This window comes from Ovis aries, chromosome 1 (assembly GCF_016772045.2).
Source record: "Ovis aries strain OAR_USU_Benz2616 breed Rambouillet chromosome 1, ARS-UI_Ramb_v3.0, whole genome shotgun sequence".
Lineage (NCBI taxonomy): Eukaryota > Metazoa > Chordata > Mammalia > Artiodactyla > Bovidae > Ovis > Ovis aries.
The window spans coordinates 70,858,608-70,883,511 of NC_056054.1; the positions used below are offsets into that span (position 1 = coordinate 70,858,608).

Sequence of the window (24,904 nt, forward strand, 5' to 3'; positions counted from 1 at the left end):
GCCAGGTAATAGCGGGTTCTGACTCCATGTAGTGCAGCCTGGGCTTAATTCTGGCTAGCTGGAAGTTGTTTTCCTTTGCTGCCTCATAGCCTCCCTAAGACAGGGCAGTGACGGCTCTGCTTCTGCACGGCAGTGCATCAGGTGCCCATGATGTGCTATCAACATTACTGTGCACACGTGTGCACTTCCAGTGCACCTGTCATCAGCAGGCCACCCGCCTGGACTCTGCAGAGCAGAACCACCTGATGCCCAGAACGCCCTGGGAAGCCGTGTGGTCTCATGTCAGAAACCCTGCAGACTCTCCAGTGCTTTCTCCAGAGACTATCTGGGCTTCCGCTTATCTTCTCCTGTAATTCTGCAATTATACAACTCATTCTGAACTCTTGCCTGCCTAGGCCTTTCCCAACATGTGTACTATTTGTCTCTCAACATGCCACACTCCAGCCACAGGTCAGCCTAGCCTGTTTTGGGTTTTTCAAACATGTTCCCACCCCTGGTTCCTTGCACTTGTTCTTCCTATGCCTGGACAGCCTTCCACTGACTCTTCTCCTCAGAGACCGTCCACTCTATAAAAAATATAACCCCAATAAATCTCCAGGATATGACTATTTCCTCTATGTCACTGACTATAACCCGCCATTGTCTTGTTTATTTACTTGTATTTATTATCTGGGTCCTTCACTACAATGTTTGCTCTGGGAGGACACCATTTCTCATGTTCCTCTGCTACCCCATCAGGGCACATGTTTCCCCACTCTGTAAAAGGGCAATGATTTGATAGCTAAAATGTCGACTATGTCAGACCAGCCCTTTAGTTAAGATACTTAGAGGATATGGGCAGAATTTTCCTGGTGAAGCAATAGTGCTTACAAAATCAACATATTCTAAGTAACACAGGTGTTCAATATACAGGTATTGAACAAATAAATGAGCTAGGACCAAAGCGGCTTTCCGTGCTACAGGGCTGGACAGAGAGAGAGAGGTCAGGAGATACAGCAGAAGAAACCATCCCCCTGCTTACCCAACAGCATCACAGGCTGCGGGTCTTGCTCAACAGAAAAAGGGGTATAGCGGTTCTAAACCAGCTCCACAAGCAGGGTCACAACTAGGCCCATTTCAGACCCAGAGAAAAAGCCTTTACGACCATGCGTCTTATTTACCCAGGTCCCTGGTGGACAGAAGAAGAAAGCAATTCCTGTTCTAAAGTATTCTGAAGCTGACTTAATGATGGATCCAAAACCAAACAAGATTTATTTCAGCTTGCTGACAACGAAACACAGGTATCCCCGCTTTTTGAAAGTGTGCTACTACTTTGCTTTTACAAAATGACCTACATTAGTACTTGATTTCACTAACAGAAGTCTGAACAGGAATTTTGCTTTCGTGGAAAAAGGTGAAATTCGAAAACAGTGTTTGCTGTCTGTTTTCAGGAAGCTGTCGTACAGGTGGTGCACACGCAGAGCAGCAAGAGCAGCACCACCAAGTTCCCTCCAGAACTACAAGCAGCATCTCAGCATCGAGTCACCCTGGCCCTGAGCTGTGCGTGAGCATCTGTGCTTTATCTCCATTTATTTCATGCATCCATGTATAGTATGATGTGTCCTAGGGTAACTACTTTTTCACAGCATCTCAGCTTATGGAAGGTTTCATAGGCATGCTCTGGATAATGGGGATGCCTATACAATTATAGACATCCTAATTATAGAAATCCTGGCATCTCTATAGAAATGGATGGATGCAGTTCATAATCTGAGGCAAAAAAAAAAAAAAATGCCGTGGTTCCTTCTGAGGGACTTAATAATACAGGAAGCTGACCTTAAAATACACTTAATATCATCCAAAGTGGATGATATTAAGAAATGGTTCTTTTTTCAGATGTTACAGTTTTTTATGCTGTGGCTATACGTTTTTTAAAATAAGAGTCCTTATCTTTGAAAGATATATACCAAAATATTCACAGATAAAATGAAGTCTGAAATTTGCTTCAAAATAATAACAGCACAATAAAGCTCTGCCTGAAAACAATAATAATACCAGAGGCAGGAAAGTGGGTGGGGTACAGCCAACCACAAGTTGATAACTGTTGAAGCTGGTTGATGGGTCCATGGGAGTTAATTAAACTATCTGTTCTACTTTGTGCATGTTTGATATTTTTCCTAAAAAAGACTTAAAAAAAAAAAGTCCTTTAAAACAAATCATTTTCATTTGTGAAATTAAACAAGCTACCTGAAGGTGAAGGCTTCGCCTTTCCAGTCTTGCAGGGGCTGCTCCTGGATGATGTCCTGGATCAGAGGTGAGTGCTGCCGTGGGGATCTGGAATGGGGGAGGGTCCCCACATGACTGAAGTTATCACAGGACCTGATGGGAGGAGGGCCTTTCTTCTTCCGGGGAAGGGTGCCATGTATAGACACGTCTTGATAGGCATCTGCACGACGCTCGACGAGAGGGGACTTGCTGCTCAGAAGGTCCATGGACGAGGCGAGGGGGAACTGGTGATTCACCGGCATGTTTCTGGGAAGACTTGCAAACTTTCCCGCAGCCATGATCCTCAAGTCTAAGGGGGGAAGAAGAGAGTGAAGCCATAAAACTATGAAAACCATGAGAACTGACTTCCTCCTTACAAAAGGAAATGGAAATAGATCACGTAACAAAAGAAAATGCTCACAAAGTGTTAAAGGATAAACATCACTTGTGAAATTTACTATGATGGAAGTTTACTTATCCCCTTTTTCATCCTATAGAGGAATTCTCCTGGTTTGGCAGCAGATCCACCAATATGTGTGTGTGTTAATCTCCCAGCTGTGTCCAACTCTTTGCGATCCGGTGGACTGTAGCCCACCAGGCTCCTCTGTCCATGGAATTCTCCAGGCAAGAATACTGAAGTGGGTTGCCATTCCCTTCTCCAGAGGATCTTCCTGACCCAGCAACTGAACCTGGGTCTCCCACATTGCAGGCCACTTCTTTACTGACTGAGCCACAACAGAATAGGGCAAATACATTTCAGAGCCTTTAGAGACACCCGAGCCAGTTTATTACTTCAGATGACTGAAGGTGATGGAAAAGCATGACTAATAAAAAAGAATACTGAGGAAAGATAATGAGCTCATGCATTCCCACCACCCTACAAACAATAAGAACAGGTGAAGATGGCTGGAATTCCTTAGCTGCTAGAACACCTTCAACCCAGCTCCTCAGTTGCGCTACCCAGAAAGACAGGACAGATTCCTTCTGGTGAAGACCTGGCGCTTGTAAATAAATCAGTGTACGCTAATTAACGAAGCCAGTCGGGGTTCAGGAGGTGGGCCACTCCTCCACACATCAGTGGGCTCAGCTGGAGAGGAAAGCCATGGGGTGGGGGCTCCATGTACAATCATCCCCCGGCCTATCACCAACAGGGTTAAGCACTGTGCATAGGTGTCTGTGGAGTCAGGGAAGAGTGGGAAAGGCAAAAAAGAGAAAAAAGTGGTACAGAGCCTCATGGAAAGAAATGAAAAACGCTGTGTGTGAAAGCAGCCTTAGCAGTTGTTCCCAGCCATCACCACTGGCAGAGAGTTCACCCTGAGCAGGGTTAGCGCCTCCATCCTCTAAATAGCCACTATGGTTTTGATCTAAGCCAAATTAAATATTTTAAAGGCCAATATAGGGCTTCCCTGGTGGCTCAGTGGTAAAGAGTCCACCGGCCAACACAGGAGACACAGGTTCAATCCCTGATCCAGGATGATCCCACATGCCACAGAGTGGCTAAGCCCGTGTGCCGCAACTATTGAGCCCGTGTTCCAGAGCCCGTGCTCCACAGCAAGAGAAGCCACCACAGCAAGAAGCCCAGGTACAACTAGAGAGTAGCTCCAGCTCACAACTAGAGAAAAGCCTGTGCAACAGTGAAGACCCAGCCAAATAAATAAAATTATCAAGGCGAATAAATAGAGAAGAAGAAACATAAGCTTGAATAAAAATTAGGGTTAGTCCCAGCAGACAGAAGGTTACAGACTCTGTACCACTAGTCACGGTACTAGACTGATCCAGAGATCACAGCTGCTCAGCTAAGCCCCACGCCCTGGCCTTCCCCGAGCCTGGGGAGGAACACGCCTCTTCACTCTGCAGCCTGTTCTCAAGCTGTGCAATCCCATTCCTCACAGACCACCCTCTCCCCTGCAAAGGGAGTGGTGCTGAGTGGAAATCATCACTCTCTAGCACCACTGCAGACAGTTCCACAAAGGACCTGGGGACCTGGGACTTGGCTTGGGGACAGTCAAGAAGAACAGAATCTGGTAAAAATAAGAGGTGGAACCAGAGCAGTCAGCAGAGTACACAGAGGAAACAAGTGACAACACACACAGACACACTCAGTCCACTATTCCCACACGTGACAGAGAGAGACACTGAAGTGCTGGGAGGGAGGCCCTTCATTTAAGGCATATGATCTGAACCCTGTCCTCAGCTTTCTGCCAGACCTGGTAGTTCCGAAGCCCGTCTGCCCCAAGCTGAACTGGGACCACACAGAAGGCCCGGCTCCCAGCGGGCGCAGACAACGGACTCTTAGTCCCCGGGTGGGCCCCTCCCGGGTGTGCCCAGGACCCGGCACACTGTCAGCACTTGCTTCACGTTAATCATCATTATTAAAAAAGAAACCAAACTCCTCAGCCCTCTCCTGAACACAGATGACGTAAGCCGACTAGGATTCCCTCATCCCGCCCGTACACACTCACAGTTGCGAACTCTCACCTGTCCTAGTTATCCGTACCTTTCTTCTCCACAGGCTTGGATCAGTCCCAAGAACCTGGAGGGGAGACCCAAAGCCCCACCCCCATCCCCCAGAATCTCTCCGCGTGCAAAGGCCCATGGTGTGGATCACGTCTATCTCCAGCTAGGATGACAGACAAGAGTTACACTGGCTCCAGCGTCCCCAGCAGCCTGTTTCCTCTCTGCTTATCCAAGATCTATCTGTTTCAAGTCTGAGCCAAAGTGCTTTAGAATGCCCTCGGCAAGTTATCCACACCTCAGGGTATTCTCGAGGGATGTTAACAGCTGCTTTTCCTACTTTCAACTCAACAAACATTTAAGTGCCCACTCCAGATAAGATACTCAGAGAAACAAGGATGCATAAACCTCAGTCCCTGACTATGAATTCAAAGAGAATACAGCTGACATTTGAACAACTCAGGGTTAATCTGCATGTAATTTATAGACAGCCCTCTGTATCCACAGTTCCCCACATCTACAGATTCAACTGACCATGGACTGTAGTATTTGCTACTGAAAAATATCTGTGTATAAGTGTGCCTATGCAATTCTACACGCCACCCCCACCCCCACCCCCACCCCCACTCTGGGTGGCTCAGTGGCTAAAGAATCCACCTGCAATGCAGGAGACGGGTTTGATCCCTGGGTCAGGAAGATCCCCTGGAGAAGGAAATGGCAACCCATTCCAGTATTCTTGCCTGGGAAATCCCAAGCAGCCTGGTGGGCTACAGCCCACAGGGTTGCAAAGAGCCAGACACGACTGAAGGACTAAACAACAACAAAAGGACAAATGCAGTTCAAACCTGTGCTGTTCAAGGGTCAACTGTAATATACTCACTGATGGGACCCTTAAGATGCTGGAGGGAAGAACACTTAATTTTTATAAAAGGGCTCAAGGAGGATCTCAGAGAGGGCATCACTGGAGATGAAGGATTTTGAAAGGCTGCAAACTGTAGGGAAAAGCCTTCTAAGACGATGTGGTAACAGTAGATGCATAAAGGCGGGAAGTACCCGCACAGGCTCAGGCACCTAAGTTGTGCAGTGCGGCTCGAGTGAGGCTGAGAAGCACTTCCTGGAAGAAGCACAGCTTAGGACCAGATCACAAAGTCTTACAGGGTGTGTTGAGGTGTTTGAACTTGCCTGTCAGTGCTAGGGAAACTCAGGAAGAGAGGGATGGAGTCCAGTCTGTGCCTGGGTAGGGAGCTCTGGTGATTCTCGAGGGGACAGAAGGGCCGTGGGGAGGTCAGTCAGACACCAGCAACAAGCCAGCAAGGAGTGATGAAGGACTCCGACCTGGGACAGTGGCCACGGGAAGGGAAAGGAAGGGCAGAGCAAGGGGCCAAGAGCTCAAGGCCTCTTGTATGGGACGAAGGAGCCCACAACCATGGGAGGATGGTGCTCTGCTGCATCACTGACCAGCACAAGGGGTGACCCCCTCAGGACGGCGGGTAACAAGCTCACCACTGGGGCTGTTGAGTGTGAGGTACCAGTAGGATAGTTCTGTCTAACAGTCTAGATACTCACATGTTCAGTCAGAGGCCAGTACAGAATGTAGATTTTTAAGAGTCATCAACATAAAGGGAGTATTTAAACCAGAGAGTAGATCCGTCAGCTTGTTATTATCAGATGTGATAACAGATGTGAAAGTACCTCTTAAACTGTCAGGAACCATGCAATATTCCATGAATTATATCCCTGCCCTCTCTCACCTGGACTGCTTCAAGCCTATAAGGACCAACGCCAGGGATGAGTTCTGAAAAAGCAGAGGCTCTCAACCTGGATGCACATTAAGAGTCCTCGGAGAAGCTTCAACAATTCTGACACCCAAGCCGTGAACCAAACCAATGAAGTCACAATCTGGGTGAATAGGACCCTGGCATCAGTCTTATCAAAATCCTTGCAATACTGTTCAATGTGGAGCCAGGTTTGAGAACTACCAGGTAAGTGAGTTTCTTTGGTACAGAGCAACTGACACTCAGTTTACTTTCTGGGTAACAGAAAAGAATGGCAGAGGAATAGTCAGTCAACAGGAGCATTCACTAATTCTTCTATCCAACACACGTCTAAGGAGGGCCTCCTATGTGGTGGGCACTGTGTGGGTGTTGTCGATGGTGTCAAACAGGTGTCCTCCAGAGGTTCCTGTCCTATGGAGGAAGCAGACAGTAAGTAATGACTTTATGTATTGGTGAGTCCCCAGGCTACGGGGGCACGCAGAGTGGGAACTGGGGGCTAGATGAATCTAGCAGCCACGAAAGGCTTCCCTGAGGAAGGGGTGCCGACCTGAAGGCTGTGAGGCAGTTTAATAATGGGAGGATGAAGATCATTCATCCTGGCTGAAGTTCCTAGTTGAAGTTTCCCGTGTTCCAGTTCAAGTTCTCAGCTGCAGATAAATTGGAAATACACAGGCCAGGCTCTCCTCAACAGCCTGCTGCCTCTAACTTGGGACTCTTCCCCATTAAAATATAGCCTTGTCCTGTGACTAGTCACTGGGAAAGACTGGTTCCAGCCTGGGTCCAAATGTCAAGCTTGAATCAATCCAACGGTGAGGGAGGTGGGCCCTGGCCAGAGACCCAACTTTATAAAAACAAACAACAATAAACTAAAGTGGGGTGGGGAATGGAAGGGAGAACTACAGGTGGAAGAAACTCATTTACAATCTGTGGGTTGCTCTGTTTCCTACTTTTTATTTTTTCCAGACTCCAGGAACCTGGGGGAAATCCAGAGGTGGAAGTGATAGAATCTAGGCTCAAGGTACGTACTTTCCATTCTGCCAGAGAAGCCACCTACCACAGCTGACCACTAGGCAGAATCTCAGCACGTGATACATAGATGGGATCTCAGAGGATCAAGCCCCTTCCCTTTTCCAGATAAGGAAAATAAATGTTCATTCACTCAATATACATTCATTCTCTGAGGGTTTACAATGTACTAGAGCTGAGGCTATAACAGAATAGATAAGCTCCTCCTCTCATGGAGCCTACACGGTGATGGGGAAGTCCAATCAACACAAATAAAAAAACAAATTAGGGACTATCCCAGTCATAAGTGCCCTAAAGAACATGAAAGGGTGGTCTGAGAAAAGCTCTCTGAAGAGGGAACCATGACATGAGACCTGAAAAGAGAGAAGCAACCAGTCAAGAGAAGACTGAACTCCCTCCGGTTCCAGGCGGGGGATTCCGCAAATGTGAGGGTCTTGAGATGGGAACACATGGGTCGGAAGAGCAGGATGGAGACTAAATTCAAGTCTCCAGTTTCTGGCTCCCAAGTTTTCTCCACTTGGAGATGTTTCTGTCTTGATGTTCCTAGCCATTATGTACTATTTAATTTTTGAAAATCAAACATGGTGCGATGTTCCTAGCCATTACGTACTATTTAATTTTTGAAAATCAAACACGGTGTGACTCAGAACCTAGGCTTTGAAGTAAAACACAGATTCAAATCCCTACTCTGCCACTGACTTACTGTGTGGCCTGGGACAAGTGACAACCTCTCTGACAGTTTCTCATTTGTAAAAATGGGGTAACAACATCTACTTCATGGAGCTGTTGTGAAAAGTAAATGCAATTGTGTATGGAAAGCCCTTGACATACAGCAAGCATTCCAAAAACAGGAGGTCTCCTCTAAGCAGGGCAGAGACCACGTCTGTCTTGCTTGTGGTTGCATCCCCATCACAGTGATGGCTCACAAACGAGGTCACTGCTTCTGGGGAAGACTGCAGCCGGGAAAGATGAAGAGGGAGATGTTTAAGCCGAGAACAAAAGATGTAATGACGCCCGATCAGGTATGACAGGGGCACAGACACACAGGTACATGAAGTGAGCCCACACACAGTCTTCAAAATAGAAGCCCAGGTGAGACTTTGGCCATCTGACTTCACCTGTGCAGGTAATCAGACACACTGTCCTGACTCCGGCTAAAGCCAGATCTTGAAATATACACAAAGGTCAAAGACTCTACATCTTGATAGGAAAATATGAGACCCACGTGTACATTCAAAGAGCTGAAATCTCAGTAGAGATGAACGTGAGCTTGACATACTCCCCACCTATGTGCTGCCTTCTTGACCCTGGTCAGCAGCTATGCTCGGAAATGCTTGTGAACAACAGGCGTGACTCCCTTCCTTTATAGTCTCAAAGAAACTGACGATCGCATGCAAGTTGAGGCAGAGATAAGCAGTCTATTTGTTTGGATTTTTCAATCTTACTTCTGAAATGTGATATTTTCAAGTTAAATTCACAGATGGTCATGGGATGTGGGCTTTAAGAGCTTTCTGTCATATTTTAAACCCTGGAAACGTAACCCCCTCCGCTGCCCTGTTATGACCAGGACAGAGAAGTTACAATCCACATCTGTGGTTGTATATCTTCTCTGCAGAGGCAGACAGGAAGAGGAGATGGCAAACCACACATAGAAAGCTGGCTTATCCACTCAGAATGAAGTTCTGCCTGGGTGCAGGAATTAAGAGTATCCCTTTATTTTGAAGTACATTATGAAGTCTAGTCAAATGATTGATGTATGAATAATTCTTCCATAGATTGAATTTCAAGCAACACAGCACAGCATCTACATGATAAAGGTCTTAAGATTAGCATCCGATCGACAAGCAGTCCTCTCTATATGAATAGGAGATTGAGATCTCCTGTTAGTCATTCTGGAAATGTCAGGCTTCTCAGGGAAGGTTGGAGTCAGGGCGTGAGAGAGCCATTAGCGTGGCAAGTTGTTTACAGCTACATTCCATACGTCCCCTTGTACACTCACGTACAACTGCTTGGCCTGTGGCTTCCCCGGTATTAACTGAGTAGCCCCTTCCCACTTGTGACTTTCTGAACAGAGGTCTCCCCCTTCCTCCCGGATCTCGCTTCACTCCTTGGCAACAAGCAGGGAGATTATCCGTTCTCAAACTGACCTTCCCTCCGCCAATGTGTCTTCCTTGGAAAGATCTGGGTAGCCTTGGTAGATAAGAGTCAAGGTTTCAAATGCACGGCTGAACGCACGGCTCTACTTTCTATCTCAGCTAATGGCTTCAGGTGAAAGATACATGAGGTTAGGAGAACAATCTTTTACCTTCTCACCCTGCTTCAAGCGAGTTAAAACCAAAACCAGAGTTTTCCATCACCCCCGCCCAAGCCCAGGCACGACCCTCTGGGTTCCTCCAAGAAACACACCGCCTCGACAGCTGCTTTGGAGCCCACTGAACTTCCCACGACTGTGTACACCTGATCAAACTTTTAAGGTGGGGGCAGCCTTAGCGGGTAAGGAAAGACCAGCTGAGACCGGAACCTACTTCGCGTTGCGCCCACCGTCTCTCCTTTCCCTGCCTTCACCTCCCCTTCCCTCCCTTCTCCGACGAAGAGGGAGCAACACAACCAACTATTCATTCTTTTTCAACAAAGGGAGAGAGGGAGGGAGCTGTTGTCAACAGTTACGGGGCGGGCGCCTTCGCCTGCTTTGCAGACTTTCCAAGAGATTAGTGGAGAAACTCGCCTCCTCCAAGCCCAGGGCTTCCAGCGGAGCAGCCCCTACCCCCACCTCCCTGGCCCTCGCATCCCGCGACGCGCTCCGGCTTCTGGGGCCGAGAGGGAGGGGACCGGGAGGCGCGGCTGGACGCTCAGGGGGTCGGAGAAACCAGCACCCGGGAAGATGCAAAGAGCAGAGATGCTCGCCGCACGTCGCCTCCCGCCGCAGGCCCTGTGTGGGGACTCCCAGCCGGTTCAGAGGCCCCCTACGGGCGCAACCCCGCCCCCAGGTCAGCCACTCCAGCCCCCAGTCGCCAACTCGGCTGGGGGAGCGGTAGGGGGTCGCTGGCTCTACCTTCCCCAAAGCCCAACTTTCGCCAACAAACTTCCCAGTCCGTCCTCCAAGGCAAGCGGGAGACCGAAGCGCCCCGGGAGAAGCCGCACCCCCGCGGGACACGCGGCGGAGACTCACCTCCCCCCTCGGCGCCCGGGTTCTCGGGCTGGGGCTCAGAGGAACCGCACGGTCGGCCCCGCGCCACGGCTGTTCCAGGAGCAGGAGCGGCTCATAATCGGTGGAGCGCGCCCACCGGGAAGCCGGCGCGCGTCTCTGTGCACCGGGCGCCTGGGGCTCCGGTTCCCTCCCCGGTCCCCGCCCGGGCCCAGGCAGCAGCAGGCGCGCCTCTGAGCCGGCGACGCGCACTCGGGCCCTCAACTGGTGATTTGCGGCTTCTCGGCCCCACCCCAGCGAGCCTATTCGCACAGCCTTGCGGAACCCCCCGCGACATTTACATGCGCTGACCTCGCGTAGCCCTCCTCTACCCGGATTTTAGTTTGGCTCTCCTCGTACCTCCTGAGAAGCCAGTCCTCAGATGTATGTATATCGACCACCTCGTCACTGTACCCCCAGGGGAGACAACCTCACCTTACCCACCTCTCCCCTCCCCGCGTAATTCAATTACCCAACAGATCTGATTTGCTTGTCTGCCGACACCTGGCTGGCTTTGTTTAAAGGGATGGGATAAAGACCCAGGTAACCCCAAATGACCGAGCCCTGGGAACAAGCAAATCAATTACACCCATCTGGACACATTGACAGCCAAGTGGGAGGTGGAAGCTGCACTCTGGTACTAGATGGCTTGGGAGAGTAAAACATTAGAGCCTAGTGGAGGACTCCAGTTATCAAGACCTGTTGTAAAACTATAGAAATAGTAATTGGTAGCAAGGATAGACGGAGAAGGCAATGGCACCCCACTCCAGTACTCTTGCCTGGAAAATCCCATGGATGGAGGAGCCTGGTAGGCTGCAGTCCGTGGGTCACGAAGAGTCGGACACAACTGAGAGACCTCACTTTCACTTTTCACTTTCATGCATTGGAGAAGGAAATGGCAACCCACTTGAGTGTTCTTGCCTGGAGAATCCCAGGGACGGCAGAGCCTGTGGGCTGCCGTCTTTGGGGTCGCATAGAGTCAGACACCACTGAAGCGACGTAGTAGTAGCAGCAGCAGCAGCAAGGATAGACAATAGAATAGAGTCCATAAACAGATCTACATTATAAGGTCACTTGATTTACATAGAAGATGCTGATGTGATGCACTGGGGAAAGGGTGGTCTTTTCAGTAAATGATGCTTATCAACTGAAAAGCCACATGGAGAAAAAAAGAAGAATCTTGACATCTCCCTTGGTGGTGGTGGTGGTTTAGTCGCTGTCATGTCCGACTCTTGCCATCCCGTGCACTGTAGCCTGCCAGGCTCCTCTGCCCATGGGATTCTCCAGGCAAGAATACTGGAGTGGGTTGCCAATGCCTTCTCCTTCCTTATTCTATACCAAAAAATCAATTCCAGACGGATTTTAAATCTGTGAAAGATAAAACAATAAAAGCATCCAAAGTAAACATCAAAACATTTTTTTTCATGACCTTAAGCTAGGCAAAGACTTCTTAAAACACTCACAGTACTAACCATAAGGTGGGGGGGGGGGGGAAACATTGATCATTAGATAACATTAAAATTAAGAACTCCTGGGCTTCCCTGGTGGCTCAGTGGTAAAGAATACACCTGCTAATGCAGGATACACCGGTTGGATCCCCGACCTTAGTGGATCGCACATGGCAGGGAGGAAGCAAGCCCCATGCCACAATTTCTGAGCCTGTGTTAGAGCCTGGGGGCCCATGTACTAAAGCCCATAAGCCCTAGAGCCCTTGCTCCGCAACAAGAGAAGCCAGTCAGTGAAAAGCCCGCACTGCAGCTGGAGAGTAGCCCCTGCTCGCTGCAATGAGAGAAATCCCGTGTAGCAACAAAGACCCAGAGCAACCAAAAATAGAATAAATAATTAATTTAAATAGTAACAACTCCTGTTTATTCCAAGACACCATTAGTGAAAAATCAAGCCACAGAGAAAAGATAATTGCAACATACATATCCAAAAAAGGATTTACATAGTATATATAAAGGACATTCACAGATCAGCAAGAAAAAGGCAGAAAAACCCAGCTGAAAATAAGTAGAATATTTCAACAGGCATTTTGCAAGCGAGGATAAACAGTTATTTCTCAAAAAGTCAAAAAACATACGAAAAGGTTCTCAGCTTATCTCAGAAATGCAAGTTGAGGTTGCACTGTGATCTCCTTTCACACCCACCAGAGTACCTAAAATTAGAGAAATTTGTATAACATTTTAGAGACCTGTTTGGCATTATCTTCTATGTTAACATAAGTGTTTGACCTAGCTCCTTCCTTAGTTATATACCCAACAAAGATATATACAATATTCACCAAAAGACATGTTTTAAAATGTTTATGCTGCTGCTGCTAAGTCACTTCAGTCGTGTCCGACTCTGTGCCACCCCATAGACGGCTGCCCATCAGGCTCCCCCATCCCTGGGATTCTCCAGGCAAGAACACTGGAGTGGGTTGCCATTTCCTTCTCCAATGCGTCAAAGTGAAAAGTGAAAGTGAAGTTGCTCAGTCGTGTCCAACTCCTAGTGACCCTGTGGACTGCAGCCCACCAGGCTCCTCCATCCATGGGATTTTCCAGGCAAGAGTACTGGAGTGGGGTGCCATTGCCTTCTCCAATAAGAGCCCAAGAGAAACAACTCAAATGTCCATTAATAGAAGAGAGGAAAACTATGGATTACTATAAGGATGAATGAACTATGTCTACACTCAACAAGATGTGTGACTCTCATAGTATGTGATGTTGAGTGAAAGAAACTAGACACAAATGGGTATATTGGCTCAGATGGTAAAGCATCTGCCTGCAATGCGCGAGACCCGGGTTCAATTCCTGGGTCTGGAAGATCCCCTGGAGAAGAAAATGGCAATCCACTCCAGCACTCTTGCCTGGAAAATCCCGTGGACGGAGCAACCTGATAGCCTATAGTCCATGGGGTCACAAAGGGTCGGACACGACTGAGCGACTTCACTTCAAACTTCAAAAACAGAATATATCTATGATGTTAAGAGTAAAGACAGTGGTTATCTTGAGGGGTGTGTAGTGATAGAAGGGGAACCCAGAGGTGCTCTGGGTGCTGGTAATATTCCCTCTCTTGATCCAAGTGCTGGTTGCATAGACATGTCCTATTTAATAAAAATTAACTATCTCTCATTTTATAAAAATTGATCTGTACACTGCTCTGTCCATATGTTTTCTTCCAATAAAAATTTTTTAATTGTGCCATGTTGGTATATTTTATATCATTTTCATTCTTTTGAGGACAAGCCCTTGGCAAATCTGCAAAATTCTAAGTGTAGCATCTTCAAGAATCAGTTTCTATCTTTTCCTTATGGGTGTTTTTGTGGGTTAGTCTTTATCTTTCCTACCTCATTAGAAGCATAAACGTTTAATTTTTGTTAGATTTTCCCAAAGTGTTTAGTGCAGAGAATGTCAAACAAACCAGCTGGTATACTTGTAAACTGAATTATTAGAAATGCATTTACTGACTTTCTGCTACTCTGAAGTGTCACTGAGAACAGTGGTAAAACTTTGGTTTTTCTTGATTTTCAAAATTCCCTGAGCACCTACACTGGGTAAAAATTCTACTAATGAAGCATCATGACAAGGTAGTAACAAAGACTAGGAAACAACTCACACCCAAGAGGACTCAGGTGAGTCACTGTTCCTCCCAGGCCCTCTATTTCTTCATGAGTGAATGAGAAAATAAATGTTAGGAGTCAAGGAAATAATAGATGTGAAAGTGCCTAGCATATGATAGTTTTCTTCAACTATTACTAGACTTGATGACACATCCTATCACAATACCTCTGTGACGTAGGAGGCATCTCTATCATTAGATAACATGAAATCATTAGATAACATTTACATGGAAGGAATGGAGAAGGAAATGGCAACCCACTCCAGTGTTCTTGCCTGGAGAATCCCACGGACAGAGGAGCCTGGCAGGCTACAGTCCATGTGGTCTCAAGAGTCAGACACGACTTAGCGACAAAACCACCACCACCACCATATGGAAGGAAGCAGACTCAGAAAGATTAAGTAGTTTCAACCATAAATTCATTCAACAAACATTTGATGTGTGTCTACTATGCACTGAGCCGTAGCTAGTGAGAAACAAAGTCAGGATTTGAATCAGATATTTTAACTTCAAGTTCAGTGGTCTTTCCATCACATCACAACTACTTTCACATTTGTATCGCCAGTGCCTAGCACACAGTGGGTGCTCAATACATTAATGAATGAGTAATGGGGGTATTTTTAATATAACCTTTTGATTAGGAATATGATTCTTGTTACACAAATTTTATATATGTACACACACACACATATATATCTGTGTATATATATGTAATCTCACACACGCCATTATATATACATGACAGTGTATGCAGTGGAAAGTTCCCTTCTTAACTCTTTCTTCCATCTGACAGTCCCTCTGCCACCATTGGTAACAACTGATTTTAAAATGTGTACCTGACGGAGTTTCTCTAAGTGTGTGTATTATTCCTCACTCCTACACAAAAAGTAACATACTATAGCCATAGTTCTACACTTTGTGTTTTTTTTTCACTTAATATGTCTTGCAGATTTCCCCATACTAGTGCATGGTATCCCTTTGAAGAGATGCACTGTGCTATACTTTATTCAATCAATGCTGTATTGATGGACATTTAGCTTGTTTCCAGTCCTTTCCTATTACAAACAATACCACAATGAATAATCTTTTATATATAGTATCGATATGTAATCTCTAAGATAACTTTCCAGAGGTAAAATTGCAAGTCAAAAAGTATGTGCTTTTGCAATGTTGATAAGTAATACCAAGTTGCCTTCCACAGGGATTATATGAGTTTATACACCCCAGCAATGTAAGAAAATGTCTATTTCTCCACATCCTTTTCAGAAGGTATTAATTTTTGAATTTTTGCCAATCTGATAAGTAAAATGTGAATTGTAGTGCAATTTAAATTTTCAGGTCTCATAATAAGTACTCATGTTGAGTAGCTACTTGTTTTTCCTTTTTGGAATCCATACTTTCATTTTTCTATCCACTTGTAGGTCTTTTTATTATTTTTATAGGACACTCTTCCATATTAGTTCTTTGTGGTACGGACTGTGAATATTTTTTCAATGATGATATTAAAGAAAAAATTGATATATGTAAAGCAATGTTTTTTTAGGAAGCTCATTCCAGAAGCCATACGGAATGAACTAGAGAAGTGAGAGCCAAGGTGGGACGCTAATTAGAAGTCCATGGCAATAGCCAATTGTTACACAACAAGAGTTTTGACCTGGCTGATGACAGCGGAAATGAAAGTTAAGGGCCAAAGTTATTACCAATAAATAATTGGCAAGAGTTAATAATCAGCAATGATAACAATGAGAGTAACAGTAGCTGCAACTGTTTTAGGAGTAACTACAACCCAAGAACTATGCTAAGTGCTTTACAACTTTTAAGCTGTGAATTGGTACTATTATTGCCCCTATTTCACAAATGAGAAAAGTAAAGAAGTTAAGTGACTTAACCCAAATTCACTCTAGATAAAAGTGCAAGAACCCAGGCTAACCCCAGGTCTATCTGACCCAGCTGCCTGGCAGAGTGAAGAACAATGATCAAAGGTCTGCAGGCTGAGTGCCTGAGTAATGCCTGGCGTGATGACAGATATAGAGAAGCCAGGGAACAGCTGCCTCTGACTGAGGAGCAACACACTTACTCATAGGGGCACTGAGCATTTTTCAGTTTTTCATATACATCATCACTCTTCCCTCAGTGTCTCTGTGAGTCAAAGGGGGTAGTATTATCCCCATGTTACTGATGAGAAGACTGAGGCCCCATGAAATCAAATAACCAGTTCATACGTTCTATTCTCTGAGAAACCTTCTCTGAAACCCAGAGCAGGGCAGATTCCTAGATTATGTGTGCCTCACAGTCTTCTTTCCTTTCCAGAATTTGTCACAGTTCATAATTACACGTTTATTTTTGTTTAACATCTGTTGCTCTATAGCCTCTGAGATCTATGCCTGGTTTTGCTTTTACTTAGGTCCTAGTTTGGAGCATATAATTTGTGTGTGTGTGTGCCAGTCGCTTAGTTGTATCCGACTCTTTTTGACCCCATGGGTGGTAGTCCACCAGGCCCTTCTGTCCATGGAATTCTCCAGGCAAGAATACTGAAGTGGGTTGCCATTCCCTTCTCCAGGGGCTCTTCCTGACCCAGGGGTCGAACCTGGGTCTCCTGTGTTGTAGGCAGATTCTTTACCGCTGAGCCACTACGGAAGCCCATAATTGGCAGGCAGGAGATGGTTATTGAATGAATGAATGAGCTCCAGGCCTCTAGACCCTTTGTCCTTTCATCTTTGGTATTACATCATAAAGCTCCCTAAAGCTAAATAATGTAATGTCATGGATGTGGGCTGTGCTATAAACAATTTGAGGATTCACACTTCTTTGAGTATACAGTTAGCTTCCACATTAATGTTTAGACAGCAAAACCCTGGGCTGCTTTAACCAAAGAGACACATGAAAGGACAGCATAACCAATGAAATGGAGCTGATGACTTCGGGCAATGTGCAAGGCTTTGTCAGGGAGCACTTGCCCAGGCATTGATCACCACCTGCCACAGAGTAATTTGCTGAGCCTCACCCTGTAACATCATTAGTTAACAGGTAGCTGGAGCAGGCATCGGGCAAAATGCACTTTAAAGAAGAATAACTCCTAAAATTTAAGCTTTATTCAGCTCTACATGGTAACGAGTAAGGAACAACAGATGCTTAAGCTATCACTGATGAAGGTCATACAGAAGATCTGAACTTGAACAGTCACAGAGAAACTGAGAATTCCCTGAGGTTATTATATAATAAACCACTGTCCCAAAGAAGGGGCAGCTCTGACATAGACCAGAGGAGCAAATACTTTGGTATTTTCAGAATTCTTATCCTCTGGGCTCCTGGCCCATGAAGAGCTAGCCATGGGCGTGGTGTCATGGGAATCCCAGTCTTCCAAGCAGAGAAGTCAACTCAGCATCAAGAGGCCTATATGATGGCCATAAATGCCCAGTCATATCAGCCAGAAAAGTCACTGTGGGAGGACTACAGTTCAACAGATCCTCAATAAATACTTACTGAATGAATGGATGAGTGGAAAAAGATGGAGTTCTTGATAACACAGGCTCATTTTCTATATAAGGCACATATTTGAACCACCAGTTCATGGAACTTGGACCCTCATCCCCAGTTACTTCCTTAATTTGATGACAAGTTTTGCATTAATTAGCTTCTCAAGTGAAGTGAAGTGAAGTCGCTCAGTCATACCCGACTCTTTGCAACCCCATGGATAGTAGCCTGCACCAAGCTCCTCCGTCCATGGGATTTTCAAGGCAAGAGTACTGGAGTGGGTTGCCATTTCCTTCTCCAGGGAATCTTCTCAACCCAGGGACTGAACCCAGGTCTCTCACATTGTAGACAGACGCTTTACCGTCTGAGCCACCAGGGAAGTCTTCTCAACTTAGGCAATAATTGGAAGAAAATACTCTAAAATGCCTGTGGATGATTATGGAATTCCAGATGATTTTAATGTTCTTATTTACACAGTCCCAGACTTCCCTGGTGGTTCGGATGGTAAAGAATTTGCCTGCAGTGCAGAAGATGCAGATTTGATTTCTGGGTTGGGAAGATCCCCTAGAGAAGGGAGTGCAACCCACTCCAGTATTCTTGCCTGGGAAATCCCACGGACAGAGGAGCCTGGTGAGCTACAGTCCACGGGGTCACAGAGTCGGACACAACTGAGCGACTGAATACACGCGCACATAGCTCCCGCTTCCCATTTTTTCTTAAGTAAGCATGTATTATTTTTATTATTAAAAATGTCACTTAGAAGACCAATTCATTGAGCCCTACCATATGGAAATCATCACCAACCCAGCATGACATGCGGGTGAGTACATCAACAGAACTTCTGTCCTTGAGGGGAATACAGGACAGGTACAGAGAGAAGGACTGGCTGTGATAGAGGTTCCCTGTGCTGCGGAGAAACAGAGAAGGGAGAGACGGAAAGTGCTGGGGGACAGATGCTGGCGAAAATAAAGGAGAGGAGTTTTGAAGAAGAAATGCTTCACTGTGGAAACAAAGAAAGAGGAAATAAACGTATGTGAGACCGGGTGCAATGGCCACCTGGCTGCCCTCCTGAGTTACAACCGGGAAGGGCTCAGTTTAGAGGCTGCAGACTGCCCAGTGGCAGGTACAGGTGAGCCCTGCCAGCACTGTCCTAGTGCAGAAGAAGGAACCTGGACAGTCAGAGAGATGAAGGGAGTATGAAGCCTACCAGCTCCCCTACACAGGAGAAGTCAGGCTCATGGGAAAACCTGACTTACTTGGATGTCCTCATCTAACCTTTGAGAGCAAAGTTGGCCTTCCAGCTGAGTGGGGTTCAGCCCAGGAGCACGGTGTGTGAGACATGGCTGAGGCACTCACATCTGCCATCTTATTTAAAAAAATCTTCCTAGCAATCTTATCACCTAAAACTCTGTCATTAGTTGCTCATTCCTTTGTGTTAGGCACTGACCTCTGCCATGCTCTTTTTGTAAAACAATGTTAATCCTTAATGGATGACTTAATAGAACCTAGGCTCTAAACATGCACTTTACCAAGGGACTCTGCTTCTAGCAATCTGTCCTGCAGAAATGCTCACTCATCTGTACACAGGAAGATATTCACAGCAGTGTTATGTGCAGCTTAAAAAAAAAATGGTTATCCGCAGAGGAATGCCTAATTGTAGCATGCCTATACTATGTAGCTGATAAAAATGAGGTAATTCTATAGGTACTGACACAGAATGATACCTGTGAAATGTTAAGTGAAAAAAGAAAATTGCCTCATTAATATAAAAATAATGAATTTGTGTGGGGATTATGTGTCTACATGTATAAAACGTCTGGAAGAATTTCCTCCCATCATACTGAGGGGTTAAATGGACAGAAAAGTGAGAGGGAACTTTGCTTTTTCCTTTATGTTATCCTAATCTGTTTGCATTTTTTCCAATGAGCACTGATTGCTTTCATAATTAAAAATAATATCTACTGGTGGCTCAGACAGTGAAGAATCCACCAGCAATACAGAAGACCCAGGTTCAATCCTTGGGTCAGGAAGATTCCCTGGAGAAGGGAATGGCTACCACTCTAGTATTCCTGCCTGGAAAATGCCATGGACAGGTAATTCCATTTAGGAGCCTGGCAGGCTACAGTCCATGGTGTTGCAAAGAGTCTGGACAGGACTGAACAGCTAATGCACACACTACTATGTGTCAAGCACTGTTCTAAGAGCTGTATGTGTATTCACCGATTTCAGTTCCGTTCAGTCGCTCAGTCGTGTCCGACTCTTTGCGATCCCATGAATCGCAGCACGCCAGGCCTCCCTGTCCATCACCATCTCCCAGAGTTCACTCAGACTCACATCCATCGCAATAATCCCGTGAGAGGGCACTTTCTTAACCCTTTCTACAGATAAGAACTCAGTCCTTGCCCAGGTCACACAGAGATATATAAAGGTGTTGAGCTTTGAACCCATGCCAGTTGGCTCAGACTTCGTGCTCTTAATCACTAGATTATAGTGCCTCAAAAAGATGACATAAACAGATAAACAGCACTGCTTTTAGAGGCAGACACACCTGAATCCCAGTTTCTGCTGATTAACTGTGATTCTTAGCGAGTGTCTTACTTCTGGGTCATTTTCTCCATTTGTAAAATGGAGATGAGATCGTCACATAACTCAGGAGACCACTATGAGAACTACACAGAATATGTTCAGTGCCAGGCATTTAGCAAGTACTTGACAAACACAGGGTATTTCCTCTATTAAGCTTAAATGATCAGCCCTTTACTGTAGGTTAATTTAATTGGCTGTTCTCTTGACTGGCTGCCTGGCGGCATCTGGTGCTTTAGAGGTAAGTGGAGAAGGAGGAATTGGGAACACGCAGAGAGGTGGGGTCAGACCCAGAACTTGAAAAGTGCTGAATTAACACTTCACAGTTTGGCCTACAGCCAGTCCAGTTAAGAAAACAGAATTAACAGTATTTAGGTGAGTTTCAAAATCATTCTGGGGTAAAACGTCATCATTTCATTTTTAGAATAAGGGTATTAAGGTTCAGGAATTTGTCCAAAGTCACCAAGCCAATTAAATAATAGAGCCAGGACTGAAATTTAGCCTTTCTAATTCCCCGTCGACCCTCTTTTCATAGATCCCACTGCCTGAATTAGATAGCATCACTGACTCTCTGTTCATGAGTTTGAGTAAACCCCAGGAGACAGTGAAGGACAGGGAAACCGGGCATGTTGCAGTCCATGGGGTCACAAAGAGTCGGATCTGACTGAACAACAACAGCAACAACAACCGTCTGAGTTGCTGTGGGGATACCCTGTTGGGAAGTGGTGATCACAGTTTCTCAGAAGAAACGTGCTGGAAAAGTGATGAGTCTGGGAGGACCACTACCACTGGGGGAACGCTCCACCCATTCAAGTGCGGCTGCTGCTGAGGGTGGGAAATGGCCTCCCTACACTTCAGGGAAGACAAGTGTGCCAGACCCCCTGTGGGGGCTCCACACAGCCCAAGGGCAGATTAACCTGCCCCTTTTACTCTGCTGTTTACAGTCCTTATCTGAACAGCAGTCAGTCTACAAAAGGGACACAAGCTACTGTGGAGGAGGCGGGGGCTGCAGGCACGTGGCTGCAGGCACATGGCTGCAGGAAGCTGGCCGAGGGTCCAGAGCACAGTCTAGCCCTGAGCCATCAGGCTCTCAGCTCTGCCTCTCAGTTCAGTCGCTCAGTCATGTCCGACTCTTTGCGACCCCTTGGACTGCAGTACGCCAGGCCTTCCTGTCCATCACCAACTCCCGGAGTTTACTCAAACACATGTCCATTGAGTCGGTGATGCCATCCAACCATCTCATCTTCTGTTGTCCCCATCTCCTCCCACCTTCAATCTTTCCCAGCATCAAGGTCGTTTTGAATGAGTCAGTTCTTCCCGTCAGGTGGCCAAAGTATTGGAGTTTCAGCTTTAGCATCTGCCTCTAGCCTCGTCCTGATCCTTCCCTACTTTCCCAGAGCACCAGAGGTCAGGCAGGAGCCAAGGAGGAACTGTTCTCTCTTCTTGTGAGGCTCCAAGCCCACCACCCATTTTTTAGGCTCAACCAATCCCTGGGAGGTCAGGGTCATTACAAGTCTCTAGAGAGAAGGGAGAGCAACTGGGGAAGTGGATCAGAAAGAGGAAGAGTTCTCAACCTTTTCTCCAGCTACGCATTAACTTTGCATAACTTACTCACATGTGAATGCCTGGGGTATTCGAGCCCAGGGCATGAGGTGTGATTCCACAACTTTCTCTTTCATTCAAGACACCTTTTGGTTACTAAAATGTGAATAAATATTACAGCTGGGGTTTGTTATGCTCTACTTTTGTGTACGTTTGGAAAACGCCATGACGAAACATTACAATAAAAATTTTTTAAATCCCTTGGATGTGTAAAACTGGTGTTATGGTAAGGACAAGCTTATGTCTATCAGTTTATTTTTTAAATAAATTATTTACAGCCAGTGGTACTGCATTATCAGTAGTGAGGTACCTCCATACCCCAAAGGCAGAGCAGCTGGGACAGAAAATTGGAAAACTGGCTGAGGTCATACATCTGGTCCTTTTCTTTTCTCTGATTCCTTCCTCTTATGAACCTGTCCCTCCCCAACATCCTCTCTCCCCACCCTACTCAGTTGGTGTGGGGTACATCTTAGGTGGTAACCATTTGGAATTCCTTTGATGGTCCTGTTGACAGTATTGAGGTCACCAATAGAACACAGTCAAGTTCCTTGGAAGAAAAGCTATGACAAGCCTAGACAGTGTATTAAAAAGCAGAGACATCACTTTGCCAACAAAGATCTGTCTAGTTAAAGCTATGGTTTTTCCAGTAGCCATGTATGGATGTGAGAGTTGGACCATAAAGAAGGTTGAACGCTGATGAATTGATGATTTTGAACTGTGGTGTTGGAGAAGACTCTGAGAGTCCCTTGGACTGCAAGGAGATCCAACCTGTCAATCCTAAAGGAAATCAGTCCTGAGTATTCACTGGAAGGTCTGATGCTGCAGCTGAAACTCCAATACTTTGGCCACCTGATGTGAAGAACTGACTCATTGGAAAAGACTCTGATGCTGGGAAAGATTAAGGGCACGAGGAAAAGGGGACAACAGAGGATGAGATGGTTGGAAGGCATCACTGACTCAATGGACATGACTTTGAGCAAACTCCAGGAGATGGTGAAGGACAGGGAAGCCTGCTTTGCTGCAGTCCATGGGGTTGCAAAGAGTAGGACAGGACTGAACCACTGAACAACAACAAAGTGCCCTGGAATTAGCGTGTCGGCATTGAGGAGTAGATCACCAAACGTTCGATGGGAGAAAAGAGCCTAAACTGCAATGATAAGCAGGCAGGAATTTGCTGTATGACACAGGGAGCTCAAACTCGGTGCTCCGTGACAACCTAGAGGGGTGGGATAGGGTGGGAGGGAGGTTCAAGATGGAGGGGACATACGTATGCCGATGGCTGACTCATGTTGATGTATGGCAGAAACGAACACAATATTGTAAAGCAATTACAACAGAGCCCACTGCTCTAGGCTCACTGTAGAGTGTCAATTAAAAATAAATAAAAATTTTAAAATTTTGATGATAACAGCTATGTTTCCTAGCATTAGACTAAGTGCTTTACCACATCTCAATCCATCCTTTCAGCAACACAGAGAGGAAAAAGTTAGTAAACCCATTTCACAGGTGAGAAAACAGAGGCAGAGAAATTAGCCAAGTTCACATGGCTAAGATGTGGAGGGCCCTTGACTGGCCTCTCTGACTTCACTGCCTACATCACCTCCGATCATGAGTTTGGGTTGAATGGCTTGAGAATGGTGGGGAATAGCGGTGTGACTCTTGAAAGAAGCAAGCTTGCTGGGGTGGAGTAAGACTTGAACACATTGCCCAGCACTTGGTAGGAGGTGCCCAGTAGATATTTGTGAACTGGATTCTTGAACAGACTTTCAGACACAGGATGGGGGTGAGTGGGAGTCTTCAGTGAGTTGGGGTCCACAGTCTGGGCCTCCATGCACTCTTGAATACCCGCTATGGCAGGAAACCACGTAGACGGGTCACAGGTGTATGCCGAGTCCTTGAGCATTTCCTGCCTTGAGTGGAGAGGGAGTGGCAGCCTCACCATTCCTGGGGGCTTGTCAGAAATGCTGATCTCAGCTCCACCCCAGACCTACGAGCTCAGAACCCGTGCACTAACCAGCCTCCCAGGTGACACGTGCAAAGGCCTGGCTCAGCAGCCTCCCACAGTGGAAGGTGTCAGCCATCATCCTGGGCATCCCCGGGCAACTGGGGACAATTCCTTTTCCCTGTTTGAGGCTTAGGCAGGCTAAGACCATGTGCAGCCTAATATCCTCCCGCTGGAGAGACCCGTCTGAATGGGAGTGGGACATCTCAGTTGTCAGCATTTCCAGGAAGTTCAAGCCCCCGTGTACCCCCCATGTGACCCCGTCTGTCTCAGGGCTCATGAACTTGGAGGGTGTGACAGGCGCACTTCCTCACAGTGTGACCAGGCAGTGACAAATGCACCACATGGAAGGAAATTAGTGAATAATCCTCGCATACTCTGCACTGAGTCATGTTGGCCTTCCTTGGGGATGTGCTCCAGCTGATTAGACTTGCAGTTTCTGTTTCTTTGTTCAGAGTATACTGCTAACGAACACCTTAGAGAGTGTCCCACAGAACGTAAGTATTGGGGACAGCAGATCAGGTGGTTCCTGACCTGGAGGTACTTTATAAAGAAATAATAATATACTGTTACCACCTTTGGTCACAAAGAGAAAATAAAGGACAAGTAAAATGCTTCTGTCAACACAGACTGTACAGTAATGATTTGACAACTACTAGGGACAGAAACAGGAGAAGGCAATGGCACCCCACTCCAGTACTCTTGCCTGGAGAATCCCATGGATGGAGGAGCCTGGTGGGCTGCAGTCCATGGGGTCACTAAGAGTCGGACAGGACTGAGCGACTTCCCTTTCACTTTTCACTTTCATGCATTGGAGAAGGAAATGGCAACCCACTCCAGTGTTCTTGCCTGGAGAATCCCAGGCAACAGGGAGCCTGGTGGGCTGCCATCTATGGGGTCGTACAGAATCGGACATGAGTGAAGTGACTTAGCAGCAGCAGCAGGGACAGAAACTAC

The 24,904-nt window shown here is 46.4% G+C and overlaps 1 protein-coding gene across 5 annotated transcripts in view; it reads right to left on the minus strand.

The window, feature by feature from the left end:
• Window positions 1-24,904, minus strand: part of BCAR3 (BCAR3 adaptor protein, NSP family member) — a 222,219-nt gene that overhangs the window by 119,605 nt on the left and 77,710 nt on the right. For 3 of the 5 annotated variants that reach the window (XM_060411939.1, XM_042251091.1, XM_042251086.1), the window contains exon 2: window positions 2,227-2,554. In XM_060411939.1, the coding sequence (XP_060267922.1) occupies window positions 2,227-2,543 (317 nt within the window). In that variant the 5' untranslated portion in view covers window positions 2,544-2,554. Of the gene's footprint in view, window positions 1-2,226; window positions 2,555-10,668; window positions 10,921-12,766; window positions 12,842-24,904 lie in introns of those variants that run through there. The other 2 variants (XM_042251089.1, XM_027972216.2) reach the window with 2 other exon arrangements.